General features: G+C 46.4%; 1 protein-coding gene across 12 annotated transcripts in view; it reads left to right on the top strand.

Annotated features, from left to right (window-relative positions):
* The window catches only part of dab1a (DAB adaptor protein 1a), an 88,235-nt gene that overhangs the window by 43,364 nt on the left and 27,077 nt on the right, over positions 1–17,794 (top strand). For all 12 annotated transcript variants that reach the window (XM_014169219.3, XM_045706386.2, XM_045706383.2 and 9 more), the window contains exons 3-5: positions 10,539–10,678; positions 13,213–13,311; positions 15,123–15,254. In XM_014169219.3, coding sequence (XP_014024694.2) covers positions 10,539–10,678; positions 13,213–13,311; positions 15,123–15,254 — 371 coding nt within the window. The remainder of the gene's footprint in view (positions 1–10,538; positions 10,679–13,212; positions 13,312–15,122; positions 15,255–17,794) is intronic.

The raw sequence follows: 17,794 nt of genomic DNA, 5'->3' as shown, positions 1-17,794 counted from the left end.
ATGTTGCTTCAATATATCCCCATAATTTTCCTGCCTCATAATGCCATCTATTTTGTGAAGTGCACCAGTCCCTCCTGCAGCAAAGCACCCCCACAACATGATGCTGCCACCCCTGCGCTTCACGGTTGGGATGGTGTTCTTCGGCTTGCAAACGTCCCCCTTTTTCCTCCAAACATAACGATGGTCATTATGACCAAACAGTTCTATTTTGGTTTCATTAGACCAGAGGACATTTCTCCAAAAAGTTCGATCTTTGTCCCCATTTGCAGTTGCAAACCGTAGTCTGTCTTTTTTATGGTGGTTTTGGAACAGTGGCTTCTTCCTTGCTGAGCGGCCTTTCAGGTTATGTCGATATAGGACTCGTTTTACTGTGGATATAGATACTTTTGTACCTGTTTCCTCCAGCATCTTCATAAGGTCCTTTCCTGTTGTTCTGGGATTGATTTGCACTTTTCGCACCAAAGTACGTTCATCTCTAGGAGACGGAACGCGTCTCCTTCCTGAGCGGTATGACGGCTGCGTGGTCCCATGGTGTTTATACTTGCGTACTGTTGTTTGTACAGATGAACGTGGTACCTTCACGCGTTTGGAAATTGCTCCCAAAGATGAACCAGACTTGTGGAGGTCTACAATTTTTTTCTGAGGTCTTGGCTGATTTCTTTTGATTTTCCCATGATGTCAAGCAAAGTGTCACGTCCTGGCCAGTATAAAGGTTAATTAGTATTGTAGTTTGGTCAGGACGTGGCAGAGGGTATTTGTTTTATGTGGTTCAGGGTGGTGTGTTTTGTAAAAAGGGTGTTTGATTTAGTAATTCCGGGTTTTGGTTTATGTTTAGGTATTTCTATGTGGAGTCTAGTGAGTGTATGTCTATGTTTGATTAATTGGGGTTGAGACTCTCAGTTGAAGGCAGGTGTTGTCTATCTGCCTTTGATTGAGAGTCCCATATAGTAGGGTGTGTTTGTGTTTGCTTTTGTGGGTGATTGTTCTGTGTTTAGCCTAGTGCCTTACAAGACTGTCAGTTTGTCAATCGTTCGTGTTTTTTTGTACGTTTGTTTTTTGGAAGTTAATAAACAAGATGAGCATACACATACCTGCTGCGTTTTGGTCCTCAATTTCCAACGACAAGCGTGACAGAATCACCCACCACTCAAGGACCAAGCAGCAGAGGAAGGAGCAGAGGGAATTCGAGTTGGACTGGCGGGAGAAGTGGACCTGGGAGGAAGTTCTGGACGGGGCAGGACCTTGGCACCAGGCTGGGGAGTATCGCCGCCCGCAGTGGGAAATTGAGGCAGCCAAGGCAGAGAGGCGTAGGTACGAGGCCATGGACGCGCTGAGGGAGAAGCACGAGAGGCACCCCCAATAATTTTTTTGGGGGGGGGCACACGGGTAGTTTGGCTAGGCGTAAGAAGAGCCGGAAGCCAGCTACCCGTGGTTATATGGAGGAGTGTATGGGGTGGAGAGCGCTATGTTTCGCTGAGGAGCGCACTATCTCACCCATACACACGCACAGTCCGGTGCGCGTTATTCCAGCCCCTCGCAGGTGCCGTGCTAGAGCGGGCATCCAGCCTGGTAGGAGGATGCCTGCGCAGCGCATCTGGTCGCCGGTACGCCTCCGAGGACCAGGCTACCCAACTCCCGCTCTACGCACGGCTACCATCAGGCCCCTGCACAGCCCAGTCTGCCCTATACGAGCACCCCGCTCGTACAGGGCTACTAGTTCCATCCAGCCAAGGCGGGTTGTGCAGGAGGTAAGATCTAGACCGACTGTGCGCCTCCATAGCCCTGGGTTTCCAGCTCCTGTCTCTCGTGCGGACCCGGAAGTGCGTCAACCCAGTCCGACTCGTCCTGTTCCCGCTCCCCGCACTAGCCTGGAGGTGCGTGTTCATAATCTGGTAAGCCCAGTACCAGCACCACGCACCAGGCTACAAGTGCGTCAACCCAGCCACGCCAGTCAACAGTCATCAGAGCTGCCCGCCAGTCAACAGTCGTCATCAGAGCTGCCCGCCAGTCAACAGTCGTCGTCAGAGCTGCCCGCCAGTCAACAGTCGTCGTCAGAGCTGCCCGCCAGTCAACAGTCGTCGTCAGAGCTGCCCGCCAGTCAACAGTCGTCAGAGCTGCCCGCCAGTCAACAGTCGTCAGAGCTGCCCGCCAGTCAACAGTCGCCAGAGAGGTCAGACTGCGCTGAACTGCCGGAGTGGCCAGACTGCGCTGAACTGCCGGAGTGGCCAGACTGCGCTGAACTGCCGGAGTGGCCAGACTGCGCTGAACTGCCGGAGTGGCCAGACTGCGCTGAACTGCCGGAGTGGCCAGACTGCGCTGAACTGCCGGAGTGGCCAGACTGCCCTGAACTGCCGGAGTGGCCAGACTGCCCTGAACTGCCGGAGTGGCCAGACTGCCCTGAACGTCCCGAGTTGCCAGACTGCCCAGACTGTCCCGAGTTGCCAGACTGCCCAGACTGTACCGAGTTGCCAGACTGCCCAGACTGTCCCGAGTTGCCAGACTGCCCAGACTGTCCCGAACTGCCAGACTGCCCAGACTGTCCCGAACTGCCAGACTGGCCAAACTGCCCCCAGGCGATGCCAGACTGCCCCGACTGCCCCCCGGCGATGCCAGACTGGCCCGACTGCCCCTCGGCGATGCCAGAGTGGCCCGACAGCCTGGAACGGCCGGAACCAGAGCCACCTCCAGATATAGGTGGGTTGGGGAGGGGGGGTGTAGCACAGTGCCGTCGTTGACGGCAGCCATCCTCCCTTCCCTCCCTTTAGTAGAGGGGAATTTTGGTTTTGTTGGTTGGGGTTGTTTTTTTTTTTTTTTCGTTTTATGGTGCTTCCGGGGTTAGCACCTTTAAGGGGGGGGTACTGTCACGTCCTGGCCAGTATATAGGTTCATTAGTATTGTAGTTTGGTCAGGACGTGGCAGAGGGTATTTGTTTTATGTGGTTCAGGGTGGTGTGTTTTGTAAAAAGGGTGTTTGATTTAGTAATTCCGGGTTTTGGTTTATGTTTATGTATTTCTATGTGGAGTCTAGTGAGTGTATGTCTATGTTTGATTAATTGGGGTTGGGACTCTCAGTTGAAGGCAGGTGTTGTCTATCTGCCTTTGATTGAGAGTCCCATATAGTAGGGTGTGTTTGTGTTTGCTTTTGTGGGTGATTGTTCTGTGTTTAGCCTAGTGCCTTACCAGACTGTCAGTTTGTCAATCGTTCGTGTTTTTTTGTTATTTTTGTACGTTCGTTTTTTGGAAGTTAATAAACAAGATGAGCATACACATACCTGCTGCGTTTTGGTCCTCAATTTCCAACGACAAGCGTGACACAAAGAGGCACTGAGTTTGAAGGTAGGCCTTGAAATACATCCACAGGTACACCTCCAATTGACTCAAATGGTGTCAATTAGCCTATCAGAAGCTTCTAAAGCCATGACATAATTTTCTGGAACTTTCCAAGCTGTTTAAAGGCAAAGTCAACTTAGTGTATGTAAACTTCTGACCCACTGGAATTGTGATACAGTGAATTATAAGTGAAATAATCTGTCTGTAAACAATTGTTGGAAAAATTACTTGTGTCATGCACAAAGTAGATGTCCTATGCGACTTGCCAAAACTATCGTTTGTTAATAAGAAATTTGTGGAGTGGTTGAAAAACACATTTTAATGACTCCACCTAAGTGTATGTAAACTTCCGACTTCAACTGCATATACTGTATCCTTCACTATCTATTCTTTACTATCTATTGCATCTTAGCTGCTCTGTCATTGCTCATCCATATATTTTATACTTATATATTCTCATCCCATTCCTTTACTAGATTGTTTGTATTAGGTTTTGTTGTGGAATTTGATAGATATTAGGTTTTGTTGTGGAATTGTTAGATATTACCTGTTAGATACTGCTGCACTGTCGAATCTAGAAGCATAAGCATTTCGCTACACTCGTAATAGCATCTGCTAACCGTGTGCATGTGACTAAAACGATTTGATTTGATTTGATTGGATTTAGGTTCCAGAGTTAGCCCAGCAGCTGGAGGATTGGTGGTTTGAATCCCAGGGCTGGAGGGTTTCTGTAATCAGTACCTACTGCCGTTGTTCTCTTCAGCAAGGCAGTGAAACCCTAAACCCCCCCCGGAACCCAGTGCTTCCTGCTTGCCTCTCGTATGTGTGCGGTGTTTCATCTCAGAGTGATGGAACAGGATTAAGGTCCTGAGAGAGCTGCGACAGATCAGGCTAAAATCTCATCCCCTGAGGGTCTCTTTCGTTCTCTCTCACAATTCAATTCAAAAGGGCTTCATTGGCACGGGAAACATACATTGCCAAAGCAAGTGAAATAAATAACGAATCAAAGGGAAATAAACAATCATAAATAAACACTAAACATTACACTGTTTTAAAAGAATAGAGGCATTTCGAATGTTATATTGTGGGGATGTACAGTGTTGTAAAAAATATTGAAGAGTTTAAGTACAAAAGGGAAAATAAATGAGTTGTATTTACAATGGTATTTGCTCTGCCTCATTCAGGGTTTACAGTGCATTCAGACAGTATTCAGACCTTTTCACTTTTTCCACATTTTGTTATGTTACTAGCCTTATTCTAAAATGGATTAAATAAAAAATGTCCCTTATCAATTCTATACCCCATAATGACAAAGCAAAAACTGTTTTTTAGGAATTTTGAAATGTATAAAATGTTTTAAACAGAAATGCCTTATTTACATACCGTAATTTCCGGACTATTGAGCGCACCTGAATATAAGCCGCACCCACTGAATTAAAAAAATATATATATTATTTTGAACATAAATAAGCCGCACATGTCTATAAGCCGCAACACCTCAGCCGTCTGCTCCCTGTGTGTTGACCCAGTCTTCCAGCTCATTTTCTAGTTCGGGCCATCTGCTTTTCTTCCCTCTGAAAGCTTTTGTTGTCTTTTTGCGCTGAGTCAATTCCTCACACTGCTGTTTCCAACGTCTTATCATCGACTCATTAAGACCAAGCTCCCGTGCAGCAGCTCTATTTCCATTTCCAACAGCCAGATCAATCGTCTTCAACTTGAAAGCTGCATCATATGCATTTCTCCGTGTCTTTGCCATGAGGGTGACAAAATGACTACCCTAATCAGAATGATGGGAAGTTTGAGAGCGCTCGATTTAATCTAAACAGTAAACAAAAAAGTTGTTTGACCTTAACCCGTTCGGCAATTTCATTGGTCTAATGAAAGCTTCATGCCACCAAAAAACTGAGCACGTCACAGAATGTGTTTTTTTGAAAAATCCATATATTAGCCACGTCATTGTTTAAGCCGCGAGGTTCAAAGTGTGGGAAAAAAGTTGCGGCTTATAGTCCGGAAATTATGGTAAGTATTCAGACCCTTTGCTATCAGACTCGAAATTGAACTCAGGTGCATCTGTTTCCATTGATCATCCTTGAGATGTTTCAACAAATTTATGGGAGTCCACCTGTGGTAAATTCAATTGCTTGGACATGATTTGGAAAGTCACACACCTGTCTATATAAGGTCCCACCGTTGACAGTGCATGTCAGAGCAAAAACCAAACCATGAGGTTGAAGGAATTGTCTGTAGAGCTCCGAGACAGGATTGTGTCGAGGCACAGATCTGGGGAAGGGTACCAACAAATGTCTGCAGCATTGAAGGTCCCCAAGAACACAGTGGCCTCCATCAATCTTAAATGGAAGAAGTTTGGAACCGCTAAGACTCTTCCTACAGCTGGTCGCCCTGCCAAACTGAGCAATCGGGGGAGAAGGGCCTTGGTCAGGGAGGTGACCAAGAACCTGATGGTCACTCTGATAGAGCTCCAGAGTTCCTCTGTGGAGATGGGAGAACATTCCAGAAGGACAACCATCTCTGCAGCACTCCACGAATCAGGCCTTTATTGTAGAGTGGCCAGATGGAAGCCACACTTCAGTAAAAGGCACATGACCGCCCGGTTGGAGTTTGCCAAAGGCGCCTAAAGGACTTTCAGACCATGAGAAACAAGATTCTTTGGTCTGATGAAACCAAGATTGAACTCTTTGGTCTGAATGCCAAGTGTCACGTCTGGAGGAAACCTGGCACCATCCCTACGATGAAGCATGGTGGCAGCATCATGCTGTGAGGATGGTTTTCAGTGGCAGGGACTGGGAGACTAGTCAGGATCAAGGGAAAGATGTACAGAGCAATATACAGAGAGATCCTTGATGAAAACCTGCTCCAGAGTGGTCAGGACCCCAGACTGGGGCGAAGGTTCACCTACCAACAGGACAACGACCCTAAGCACACAGCCAAGACTACACAGAAGTAGCTTCGGAACAAGTCTCTGAATGTCCTTGAGTGGCCCAGACAGAGCCCGGACTTGAAGCCATCGAACATCTCTGGAGAGACCTGAAAATAGTAGCTGTGCAGCAACACTCCCCATCCAACCTGACAGAGCTTTAGAGGATCTGCAGAGAAGAAGGGGAGAAACTCCCCAAATACAGGTTTGTCAAGCTTGTAGCGTCATACCCAAGAAGACTCGCTGCCAAAGGTGCTTCAAGAAATTACTGAGTAAAGGGTCTGAATACTTATGTAAATGTGATATTTCAGTTGTTGTTTTTTACTTGCAAAAATTGATAAAAAGCTGTTTTTGCTTTGTCATTATGGGGTATTGTATGTAGATTGATGAGGGGAAAAACTATTGAATCAATTTTAGAATAACGTAAGCAACATAAGAAAATGTGTAAAAAGTCAAGAGGTCTGAATAGCGTCATACCAAAGAAGACTTGAAAGGTGCTGCCAAAGGTGCTTCAACAATGTACTGAGTAAAGGGTCTGAATACTTATTTGAATGTGATGTTTCATTTTCTTTTATATACATTTGAAAACATTTCTAAAAACCTTGCTTTGTTTTGTCATTATGGGGTATTGTGTGTAGATTGATGAGGGGGAAAAACTATTGAATCAATTTTAGAACAAGGCTGTAACGTAACAAAATGTGGAAAAAGTCAAGGGGTCTGAATACTTTCCGAATGCACTGTATTTCCATTTCTATATGCGCCACCCGGTGGCCATTCTATTTAACGGCATCTAGCTTGCGATTTTTCTTTGGCGCTGAGAAGGGCACCAGGAATAATTTAGTTAAGAGTCATTGTTGAGAACGGTTGCCGCACTTCTGGTTATCTCCTGCCATACTTGTTATTAAAGCCTTTGAAGCATTGCTTTTTCACTTTGTTTCATCAATAAAACACTGGAGGATTTTGGAATCCTCACAACGATTCCGTTTCTTTTTAAATGGGTTTGGCTGGCTGTCAAATTACAGTTACACACACCAGAAGGAAGACCGTATAGTGTTTGTTCACTGGTTGACATTTTCTTGTGTCAACGGGTTGCAAATCTTGCTGCTGTGATGGTAACTGTGGTATTCACCTATTAAATATGGGAGTTTCTCAAAATTGGATTAGTTTTAGAATTCTTTGTGGGTCTGTGTAATCTGAGGGAAATACAGTTGAAGTCGGAAGTTTACATACACTTAGGTTGGAGTCATTAAAACTCATTTTTCAACCACTCCACAAATTTCTTGTTAACAAACGATAGATTTGGCAAGTCGCTTAAGACATCTACTTTGTGCATGACACAAGTAATTTTTCCAACAATTGTTTACAGACAGATTATTTCACTTATAATTCATTGTATCACAATTCCAGTGGGTCAGAAGTTTACATGTACTAAGTTGACTGTGCCTTTAAACAGCTTGGAAAACTCCAGAAAATTATGCCATGGCTTTAGAAGCTTCTGATAGGCTAATTGACACCATTTGATACAATTGGAGGTGTTGTCACGCCCTGACCTGTTTGGTTAGGTCAGGGTGTGACATTCTATGTGTCATATTTCTATGTTCTTTTTGTTGCTTGTTGTTGATTGGCCTAGTATGGTTTCCAATCAGAGGCAGCTGTCTATCATTGTCTCTGATTGGGAATCATTCTTAGGCAGCCCTTTTTCCCTCCTTCAGGGTGGGATCTTGTTTTTGTCAGCTCAGTAAGCCTGGAGAACGTGATGTTCGTTTTTTCATTGTTTGTTATTTTGTTTGAGTGTTCTGAGTTACAATAAATATAAATATGAAAACGTACCACGCTGCACCTTGGTCTACTCCTTTTGACGATCGTCACGTGTACCTGTGGATGTATTTCAAGGCCTACCTTCAAACTCAGTGCCTCTTTGCTTGACATCATGGGAAAATCAAAAGAAATCAACCAAGACCTCAGAAAACAATTGTAGACCTCCACAAGTACGGTTCATCCTTGGGAGCAATTTCCAAATTCCTGAAGGTACCACGTTCATCTGTACAAACAATAGTGCACAAGTATAAACACCATGGGACCACGCAGCCGTCATACCGCTCAGGAAGGAGATGCGTTCTGTCTCCTAGAGATGAACGTACTTTGGTGCGAAAAGTACAAATCAATCCCAGAACAACAGCAAAGGACCTTGTGAAGATGCTGGAGGAAACAGGTACAAAACTATCTATATCCACAGTAAAACGAGTCCTATATCGACATAACCTGAAAGGCCGCTCAGCAAGGAAGAAGCCACAGTTCCAAAACCGCCATAAAAAAGACAGACTACGGTTTGCAACTGCACATGGGGACAAAGATCGTACTTTTTGGAGAAATGTCCTCTGGTCAGATGAAACCAAAATAGAACTGTTTGGCCATAATGACCATTGTTATGTTTGGAGGAAAAAGGGGGAGGCTTGCAAGCCGAAGAACACCATCCCAACCGTGAAGCACGGGGGTGGCAGCATCATGTTGTGGGGGTGCTTTGCTGCAGGAGGGACTGGTGCCCTTCACAAAATCGATAGCATCATGAGGCAGGAAAATTATGGGGATATATTGAAGCAACATCTCAAGACATCAGTCAGGAAGTTAAAGTTTGGTCACAAATGGGTCTTCCAAATGGACAATGACCCCAAGCATACTTTCAAAGTTGTGGCAAAATGGCTTAAGGACAACAAAGTCAAGGTATTGAAGTGGTCATCACAAAGCCCTGACCTCAATCCTATAGAAAATTTGTGGGCAGAACTGAAAAAGCATGTGTGAGCAAGGAGGCCTACAAACCTGACTCAGTTACACCAGCTCTGTCAGGAGGAATGGGCCAAAACTCACCCAACTTATTGTGGGAAGCATGTGGAAGGCTACCCGAAACGTTTGACCCAAGTTAAACAATTTAAAGGCAATGCTACCAAATACTAATTGAGTGTATGTAAACTTCTGACCCAGAAGCTGAAATAAATCATTATTCCCAATAAATGTGGGAATAAAGGCTGAAATAAATCATTCTCTCTGCTATTATTCTGACATTTCACATTCTTAAAATAAGTGGTGATCCTAACTGACCTGAAAGAGGGAATTTTTACTAGGATTAAATGTCAGGAATTGTGAAAAACTGAGTTTAAATGTAGTTGGCTAAGGTGTATGTAAACTTCCGACTTCAACTGTATGTGTCTCTAATATGGTCATACATTTGGCAGGAGGTTAGGAAGTGCAGCTCAGTTTCCACCTCATTTTGTGGGCAGTGTGCTCTCGAGAGCCAGTTGTGCCTTCTGCGGCATCTCTCAATAGCAAGGCTATGCTCACTGAGTCTGTACATAGTCAAAGCTTTTCTTAACTTTGGGAATTTTCTTAATTCCCTCCCTCCCTCCCTCCCACTCTGTTGTCTGTGAGGAGTACTTTACTAACCACAGGAGATAACATAGAGAGAGGAGCTAGGACAACACACACAAACACACTAGTACACACACTCAATACACCCACACACTACACACATGGATAATAGAGAGTGTGAGAAGAGAGGGGAAACAGAAAGAGAGAGGAGATAAGAACAAAATGTCACACCATCATTCAGAGAGGGAATGGGTAGGGGTGGATAGAGGTAGGTAGAGAGAGAATGGGGAGGGATGGATAGAGATAGAGATGGGATGGATAGAGAGATAGAATAGGGAGGGATGGATAGAGATAGATGGGATGGATGGATATAGAGATGGGATGGATAGAGAGATAGAATAGGGAGGGATGGATAGATAGAGATAGAGATGGGATGGATAGAGAGATAGACTAGGGAGGGATGGATAGATAGAGATAGAGATGGGATGGATAGAGAGATAGAATAGGGAGGGATGGATAGATAGAGATAGAGATGGGATGGATAGAGAGATAGAATAGGGAGGGAATGATAGAGATAGAGATGGGATGGATAGAGAGATAGAATTTTGAGAGATGAATAGAGAGATAGAATAGGGAGGGATGGATAGATATAGAAAAGAGAGGGATGGATAGATATAGAAAAGAGAGGGATGGATAGATAGCGATAGAATAGAGAGGGATGGATAGAGAGAGATAGAATAGAGAGGGATGGATAGAGATAGAGATAGAATAGAGAGGGATGGATAGATAGAGATAGAAATAGAATAGAGAGGGATGGATTGAGATAGAGAGATAGAATAGGGAGGGATGGGGGTCATGGTCATGTGCGTTTATTGTACTGTACTGACTCTGTATTTGTGTCTCTCTCTCAGGGCAGGATCGTAGCGAGGCCGGGTTGATCAGGCGGTTTAAGGGGGATGGCGTTCGCTACAAGGCTAAACTCATCGGTCTGGACGAAGTCATGGCCGCGAGGGGAGACAAACTTTGTCAAGACTCCATGATGAAGCTCAAGGTGAGTGTGTGTGTGTGTGTGTTTGACCCCGAGGACAGGGAATGAGGGGGAAGGGGGTCTGGGGTAATAATGGAACATAATGAGGTGGAGATGGGGGAGAGAGGAGAGAGGATGGGGGAGAGAGGGGAGGTGAGGATGGGGGAGAGCAGAGCAAGGATTTGGGAGAGAGGAGGTGAGAATGGGTAGAGAGGAGGGAGGATGGAGGAGAGCGGTGAGGATGGGTAGAGAGGTGGTGAGGAAGGAGAGAGAGAAGGGAGGATGAGGGAGAGAGGAGGTGAGGATAGTGATTTAGGCTCCGATCTCATTTAACATGCTGGGTAATTGTGTGACAGAATTATAGGGTGAAAAGGTGAGGAGAGGTGAGGGGTGAGGAGAGGTGAGGGGTGGGGAGACGTGAGAGGTGAGGGTTGAGGAAAGGTGAGGGGTGAGGAGACGTGAGGGGTGAGGAAAGGTGAGGGGTGAGGAGAGGTGAGGGGTGAGGAGACGTGAGAGGTGAGGGGTGAGGAAAGGTGAGGGGTGAGGAAAGGTGAGGGGTGAGGACAGGTGAGCTGTGAGGAGACGTGAGGGGCGAGGAGACGTGAGGGGTGAGGAAAGGTGAGGGGTGAGGAGACGTGAGGGGTGAGGACGGGTGAGGGGTCAGGGGTGAGGACAGGTGAGGGGTGAGGAGAGGAGAGGGGTGAGGAGACGTGAGGGGTGAGGACAGGTGAGGGGTCTGAGGTGAGGACAGGTGAGGGGTGAGGAGAGGAGAGGTGAGGGGTGAGGAGAGGTGAGGGGTGAGGAGAGGAGAGGGGTGAGGAAAGGTGAGGGGTGAGGAGACGTGAGGGGTGAGGACAGGTGAGGGGTGAGGTGAGGAGAGGAGAGGTGAGGACAGGTGAGGACAGGTGAGGGGTCAGGGGTGAGGACAGGTGAGGGGTGAGGAGAGGAGAGGTGAGGGGTGAGGAGAGGTGAGGGGTCAGGGGTGAGGACATGTGAGGGGTGAGGTGAGGGGTGAGGAGAGGAGGGGTGAGGAGAGGTGAGGGGTGAGGAGAGGAGAGGGGTGAGGAAAGGTGAGGGGTGAGGAGACGTGAGGGGTGAGGACAGGTGAGGGGTGAGGTGAGGTGAGGGGTGAGGTGAGGAGAGGAGAGGACAGGTGAGGACAGGTGAGGGGTCAGGGGTGAGGACAGGTGAGGGGTGAGGAGAGGTGAGGGGTGAGGAGAGGTGAGGGGTCAGGGGTGAGGACAGGTGAGGGGTGAGGAGAGGAGAGGAGGGGTGAGGACAGGTGAGGGGTCAGGGGTGAGGACAGGTGAGGGGTCAGGGGTGAGGACAGGTGAGGGGTGAGGTGAGGGGTGAGGAGAGGAGAGGTGAGGGGTGAGGACAGGTGAGGGGTCAGGGGTGAGGACAGGTGAGGTGAGGGGTGAGGAGAGGAGGGGTGAGGACAGGTAGGGGTCAGGGGTGAGGACAGGTGAGGGGTGAGGTGAGGGGTGAGGAGAGGAGAGGAGAGGTGAGGAGAGGAGAGGTGAGGAGAGGTGAGGGGTGAGGAGCAGAGGCAAACGGTGCATTGATCAACTTGTTTCCCAATTTGCTCATCCAGACAGGAAATACACACACCAGGGTTTCCGTTAGGAAAATATGGCGCCGGACATTTGACCGGCAACATTTTAATTTACCGGATATTTGAGAAATCTACCAGAGCCTTTTGCATTGGATGTGTAACCTGATTAGGGCGTCCACCCACAGTGCTCAGAATGACAGACATCACATTTAAACTATGGTCATTCATATTAACAGAACATGCAAGTCCAGGATGCAATGGTTTGTGGTCCTTCTTACCAAATTCTGATGTGCACTTTGAACATGTTAGAATAACTGTCCACATTTACTTTTCCTCAGCCAATAAGATGAGTAACGAACAGCAAAATAACTAGCTTATGTCAAGGCTTTGGTCAGCTTGTCGACAGAGAAATAGCCTATTCCAGACAGACTCTGAGCCAGTTGGGACGACAGATCCCAGATTCATACAACCGGTAGTCCTAAACTGGATAAAAAAGATTTTGACCGGGTCTTTTTCAGAGTTCCCTGTTGTTCAGAACGCACCACAAGATGCTGCGGCAGCAGCTCCTCTGCTGTCAGACAGATTTTCCACTCGAAGGCTCTGTATATGTATGCTGTACACGTGTGCTGAGATACATAACGAATAGACTATACACACGTGCTAATTTCATTCCACAAAATGATGCAAATTAACCTGTAGACCGATAAGCATGACCAGTCAAATGTATTTACATCGACTGGTATTTTGGTATTTACATCGACTGGTATTTTGGTATTTACATCGACTGGAAAATTGGCCGGCGCTAATTTTATTGATCTGCTTTTCTATATTCTTTCTATCAGACAAAAGCCAGCTATTACCGGCTAGCGGAAACCCTGAGACACACACACACACACACACGCACTTCTGCTCTTTCCTCCTCCTCTCTGCTCTTCTCCATTTACAGTAAGTAGACGTGTGTTTGTGCGTGTCTATATCCTGCCTCTTTGTGTCTGTTCTGTAGGGTATAGCAGCAGCAGGGCGCTCTAAAGGAGACCACAAACAGAAGGTGTTTTTGACCGTCTCCTTTGGGGGGATCAAGATCTTTGATGAGAAGTTTGGGGTGAGTTTTAAAGGTGTGTGTGTGTGTGTGTGTGTGTGTGTGTGTGTGTGTGTGTGTGTGTGTGTGTGTGTGTGTGTGTGGTCCAGGGGGACAGGTGGGCTTGTTAATGAGGCAGCTCTAAGTAGTCCCGGGGGAAATCAGGAGGACCTAATTGAAACCTCCTAAGTAGATCAGAATACAAACCTGGTTTATCGTCTGATATCAGTGCAGTCTGTCTTTCTCTGTGTGCAGGGTGCCACGGTGTGTGTGTGTGTGTGTGTGTGTGTGTGTGTGTGTGTGTGTGTGTGTGTGTGTGTGTGTGTGTGTGTGTGTGTGTGTGTGTGTGTGTGTGTGTGTGTGGCCTTGCCTCTCTACCTCCCACACTGCAGCCATATTGCTTACATCCCCCAACCCCCCTTATGGACGGATGGATGGATGAGCTCTCTCACGGAAGAGGGAAGGTCGTGGAGGATGGAGAAGAGGAGCGAGGGAACATTAATCTCTCCTCCGTCCCCACAGAGGGCGGGTGCCCGTGTTCACGCTCTCTCTCCGTCATGGTCACCGTGGCGATGTAGGGTTGGAGAGAGGGAGAAAGGAAAAGTGCGTATGTCAACCCCTCTCCAGCCTCAGAATCGCACGAGAAACCGGGGTTCAATCTACCGGGGTTCAATCTACCGGGGTTCAATCTACCGGCACGGGATGCGCGTGCATGTTTGTGTGGGCGTGCGTACGCCCTGTGTGTTTGTGCGTGTGGCGTACGTGCGTGTGATCCCGGGGCCTCTCCTGCTGCCTTGGTTATTGGAGGGGAGGGGCTCTTATTATTGTCAGGTCAGTCAATGGGAGTGATGACAATCATCAGCCTACTTATTAAATATAGAAGGCATCAGTCACACACCACTGTGGCTGCTGCCGGGTGCTCTGTACTGTCAGAGCTCTGTGTGGGGTTGACAGATACACATCTCTGTGTTTTGGGTGTCAGTGCTGCGTTCTGAGATTGCCTCTGCCTGTAGTGACACATCCAGTGAGCAGATGAAATGATCAACTCGACTGCCTACAGCGACGCGACTGTCATTGCCACTTACACTCACACACACACACACACACGCACACACGTACACGGATGCGCACACACACACACTTGTGTGTGGGTGTATGTGTGGCATCGGTATGCATGTGTGAGCGTGCTATGTGTGTGTGTGTGTGTGTGTGTGTGTGTGTGTGTGTGTGTGTGTGTGTGTGTGTGTGTGTGTGTGTGTGTGTGTGTGTGTGTGTGTGTGTGTGTGTGATGTTTGGAAGTCAGTGTAAGTATGTGTGAGCGTGTGGGCAGAGTCAGTCCCTGCTCCCGTTCTCTGGGACAGCCAGTGCCATCTGCCATGGGCACAGCCATCCCTCCCTGGCGCAAACACTCTGGCTAAACTGGGGGAAGTAGGGGAACTAAAGACTGTTAAACGAGCAGGCGGGTGTGTGTGTGTGTGTGTGTGTGTGTGTGTGTGTGTGTGTGTGTGTGTGTGGGGGTTGAGGAGGTCTAATCCCCCTTCTTCCTGCCTGGCACAAAAACACAACAGAGGCTCACAGGGAATAGTGTGACTGTCTCCCTCCGTCTGTCCTCAATTTGGCAAGGGGTGTGTGAGGGCCACTTCCTGCTGAGAGCTGTCTGAGCTCTGAAAATAAGTACTGCCAGATCCTCTCCCTCCTCTCTCTTTCTCTCCCTCCTCTCTCTTTCTCTCCCTCCTCTCTCTCTCTCTTCTCTCCTCCCTTCTTTCCTCTCTTCTTTTCATCTCTAGATCAGGGGTCCAGTCTCTGACTGTGTTTCTCTGCCTGGTCTCTCTCAGGTCCTCCAGCACCACCATGCGGTCCATGAGATCTCTTACATCGCTAAGGACATCACAGACCACCGAGCCTTTGGTTATGTCTGTGGGAAAGAGGGCAACCACCGCTTCGTAGCCATCAAGACAGCACAGTCTGTGAGTACCGTGTGTGTGTGTGTGTGTGTGTGCCTTAGTTTGCTTTTCTGTTGTCCATGACTCCCCAATGTCCTCTGCTTGCCCCAGGGAACATTGTCGTGTTCACATTAAGATACTGAGCCTTGAATCAGCTCTCTACAGATAGAGAGCCCAGTCTGCTCTGCTGTGTGTGTGTCTATATTCTCTCTGTGTTGTTGCTGTCTGTGTCTCGTGTCTGTGTTATGTGTGAGGCTGTCTCTGCTCTCTGCTGCCATATTGATTTCCCGTAGTGACTCGACGAGTGTGTGAGTGTGTCATCACCTCTAACGACCCGTCAATCCTCCCAGGAACTGACCTGGCGCCCTGGGAAACAGAGCAACCCAGCAAGCTGCCATGTATTCCTCTGTGTGTGCTAGGAGAGTTCCGTCCCTGTTGTGTTTTCTGAGGACAGAGACGACAAGAGAGATGTCTGTTCACTACTAATTATATACAGTCAGAAGAGAGAGGGAACAGAGAAAGTGATGAAAGGAGAGAAGAGATTGAGACTCACACTACATGATTTATCTAAGTCTGAATCAGAGTTCAGATGTGGTAGGAAGGAAGTAGGAGCATGTTGGAAAGCAACACTATACTGGTGATGTCCGAACACTGCCTGGGAACTCCCTGTTATGCCTCAATCAAATATTAAACAAGATCTATATTTCATTGTTCCCCAGGCTCACCCCTCAGAATCCCCAGAATCCCCAGCTCTCTGCTCCGATGCTGTTCATAGTGAAACTAAGACCTCACATCCAAATGCTTTATTACGCTGTGAATGTGAGGTGGTGTGTGTGTATGCGCATGCTTGTGAATGTGTGTGTGAGAGTGTGCGCCTGACTGTATATGCCTGTATATGTGTGTGTGTGTGTTACAACTCACTCTCACAGTCTCACGTCAGAATTAGATGTTCATCCATGTTTCTCAAACATCAAATTTCTAAGTTGTTCCAAAAGTCAAATTTTTGTTTAAGGTTAAGTTTAGGCATTAACTCCGGAATTTTAAGGTTAGGTATTAACTCTGAATGGTAAAGGTAAGGGTTAAGGTATTAACTCTGAATGGTAAAGGTAAGGGTTAAGGTTAGGTATTAACTCTGAATGATAAAGGTAAGGGTTAAGGTATTAACTCTGCATGGTAAAGGTAAGGGTTAAGGTATTAACTCTGAATGGTAAAGGTAAGGGTTAAGGTATTAACTCTGCATAGTAAAGGTAAGGGTTAAGGTGTTAACTCTGAATGGTAAAGGTAAGGGTTAAGGTATTAACTCTGAATGGTAAAGGTAAGGGTTAAGGTGTTAACTCTGAATGGTAAAGGTAAGGGTTAAGGTATTAACTCTGAATGATAAAGGTAAGGGTTAAGGTGTTAACTCTGAATGGTAAAGGTAAGGGTTAAGGTATTAACTCTGCATGGTAAAGGTAAGGGTTAAGGTTAGGTATCAACTCTGAATGATAAAGGTAAGGGTTAAGGTATTAACTCTGCATGGTAAAGGTAAGGGTTAAGGTATTAACTCTGAATGGTAAAGGTAAGGGTTAAGGTTAGGTGTTAACTCTGAATGATAAAGGTAAGGGTTAAGGTATTAACTCTGCATGGTAAAGGTAAGGGTTAAGGTATTAACTTTGAATGGTAAAGGTAAGGGTTAAGGTTAGGTGTTAACTCTGAATGGTAAAGGTAAGGGTTAAGGTGTTAACTCTGAATGGTAAAGGTAAGGGTTAAGGTGTTAACTCTGAATGATAAAGGTAAGGGTTAAGGTATTAACTCTGCATGGTAAAGGTAAGGGTTAAGGTATTAACTCTGAATGGTAAAGGTAAGGGTTAAGGTATTAACTCTGAATGGTAAAGGTAAGGGTTAAGGTATTAACTCTGAATGGTAAAGGTAAGGGTTAAGGTATTAACTCTGAATGGTAAAGGTAAGGGTTAAGGTATTAACTCTGAATGATAAAGGTAAGGGTTAAGGTTAGGTATTAACTCTGAATGATAAAGGTAAGGGTTAAGGTATTAACTCTGAATGGTAAAGGTAAGGGTTAAGGTATTAACTCTGAATGGTAAAGGTAAGGGTTAAGGTATTAACTCTGAATGGTAAAGGTAAGGGTTAAGGTGTTAACTCTGAATGATAAAGGTAAGGGTTAAGGTATTAACTCTGAATGGTAAAGGTAAGGGTTAAGGTGTTAACTCTGAATGGTAAAGGTAAGGGTTAAGGTATTAACTCTGAATGATAAAGGTAAGGGTTAAGGTATTAACTCTGAATGATAAAGGTAAGGGTTAAGGTATTAACTCTCAATGGTAAAGGTAAGGGTTAAGGTATTAACTCTGAATGGTAAAGGTAAGGGTTAAGGTGTTAACTCTGAATGATAAAGGTAAGGGTTAAGGTATTAACTCTGAATGGTAAAGGTAAGGGTTAAGGTATTAACTCTGCATGGTAAAGGTAAGGGTTAAGGTTAGGTATTAACTCTGAATGGTAAAGGTAAGGGTTAAGGTTAGGTATTAACTCTGAATGGTAAAGGTAAGGGTTAAGGTTAGGTATTAACTCTG

Source organism: Salmo salar, chromosome 23 (genome assembly GCF_965601325.2).
Source record: "Salmo salar chromosome 23, fSalSal1, whole genome shotgun sequence".
NCBI lineage: Eukaryota > Metazoa > Chordata > Actinopteri > Salmoniformes > Salmonidae > Salmo > Salmo salar.
The sequence above is the reverse complement of the archived record's forward strand: the minus strand, read 5'-3'. Positions and strand labels throughout refer to the sequence as shown.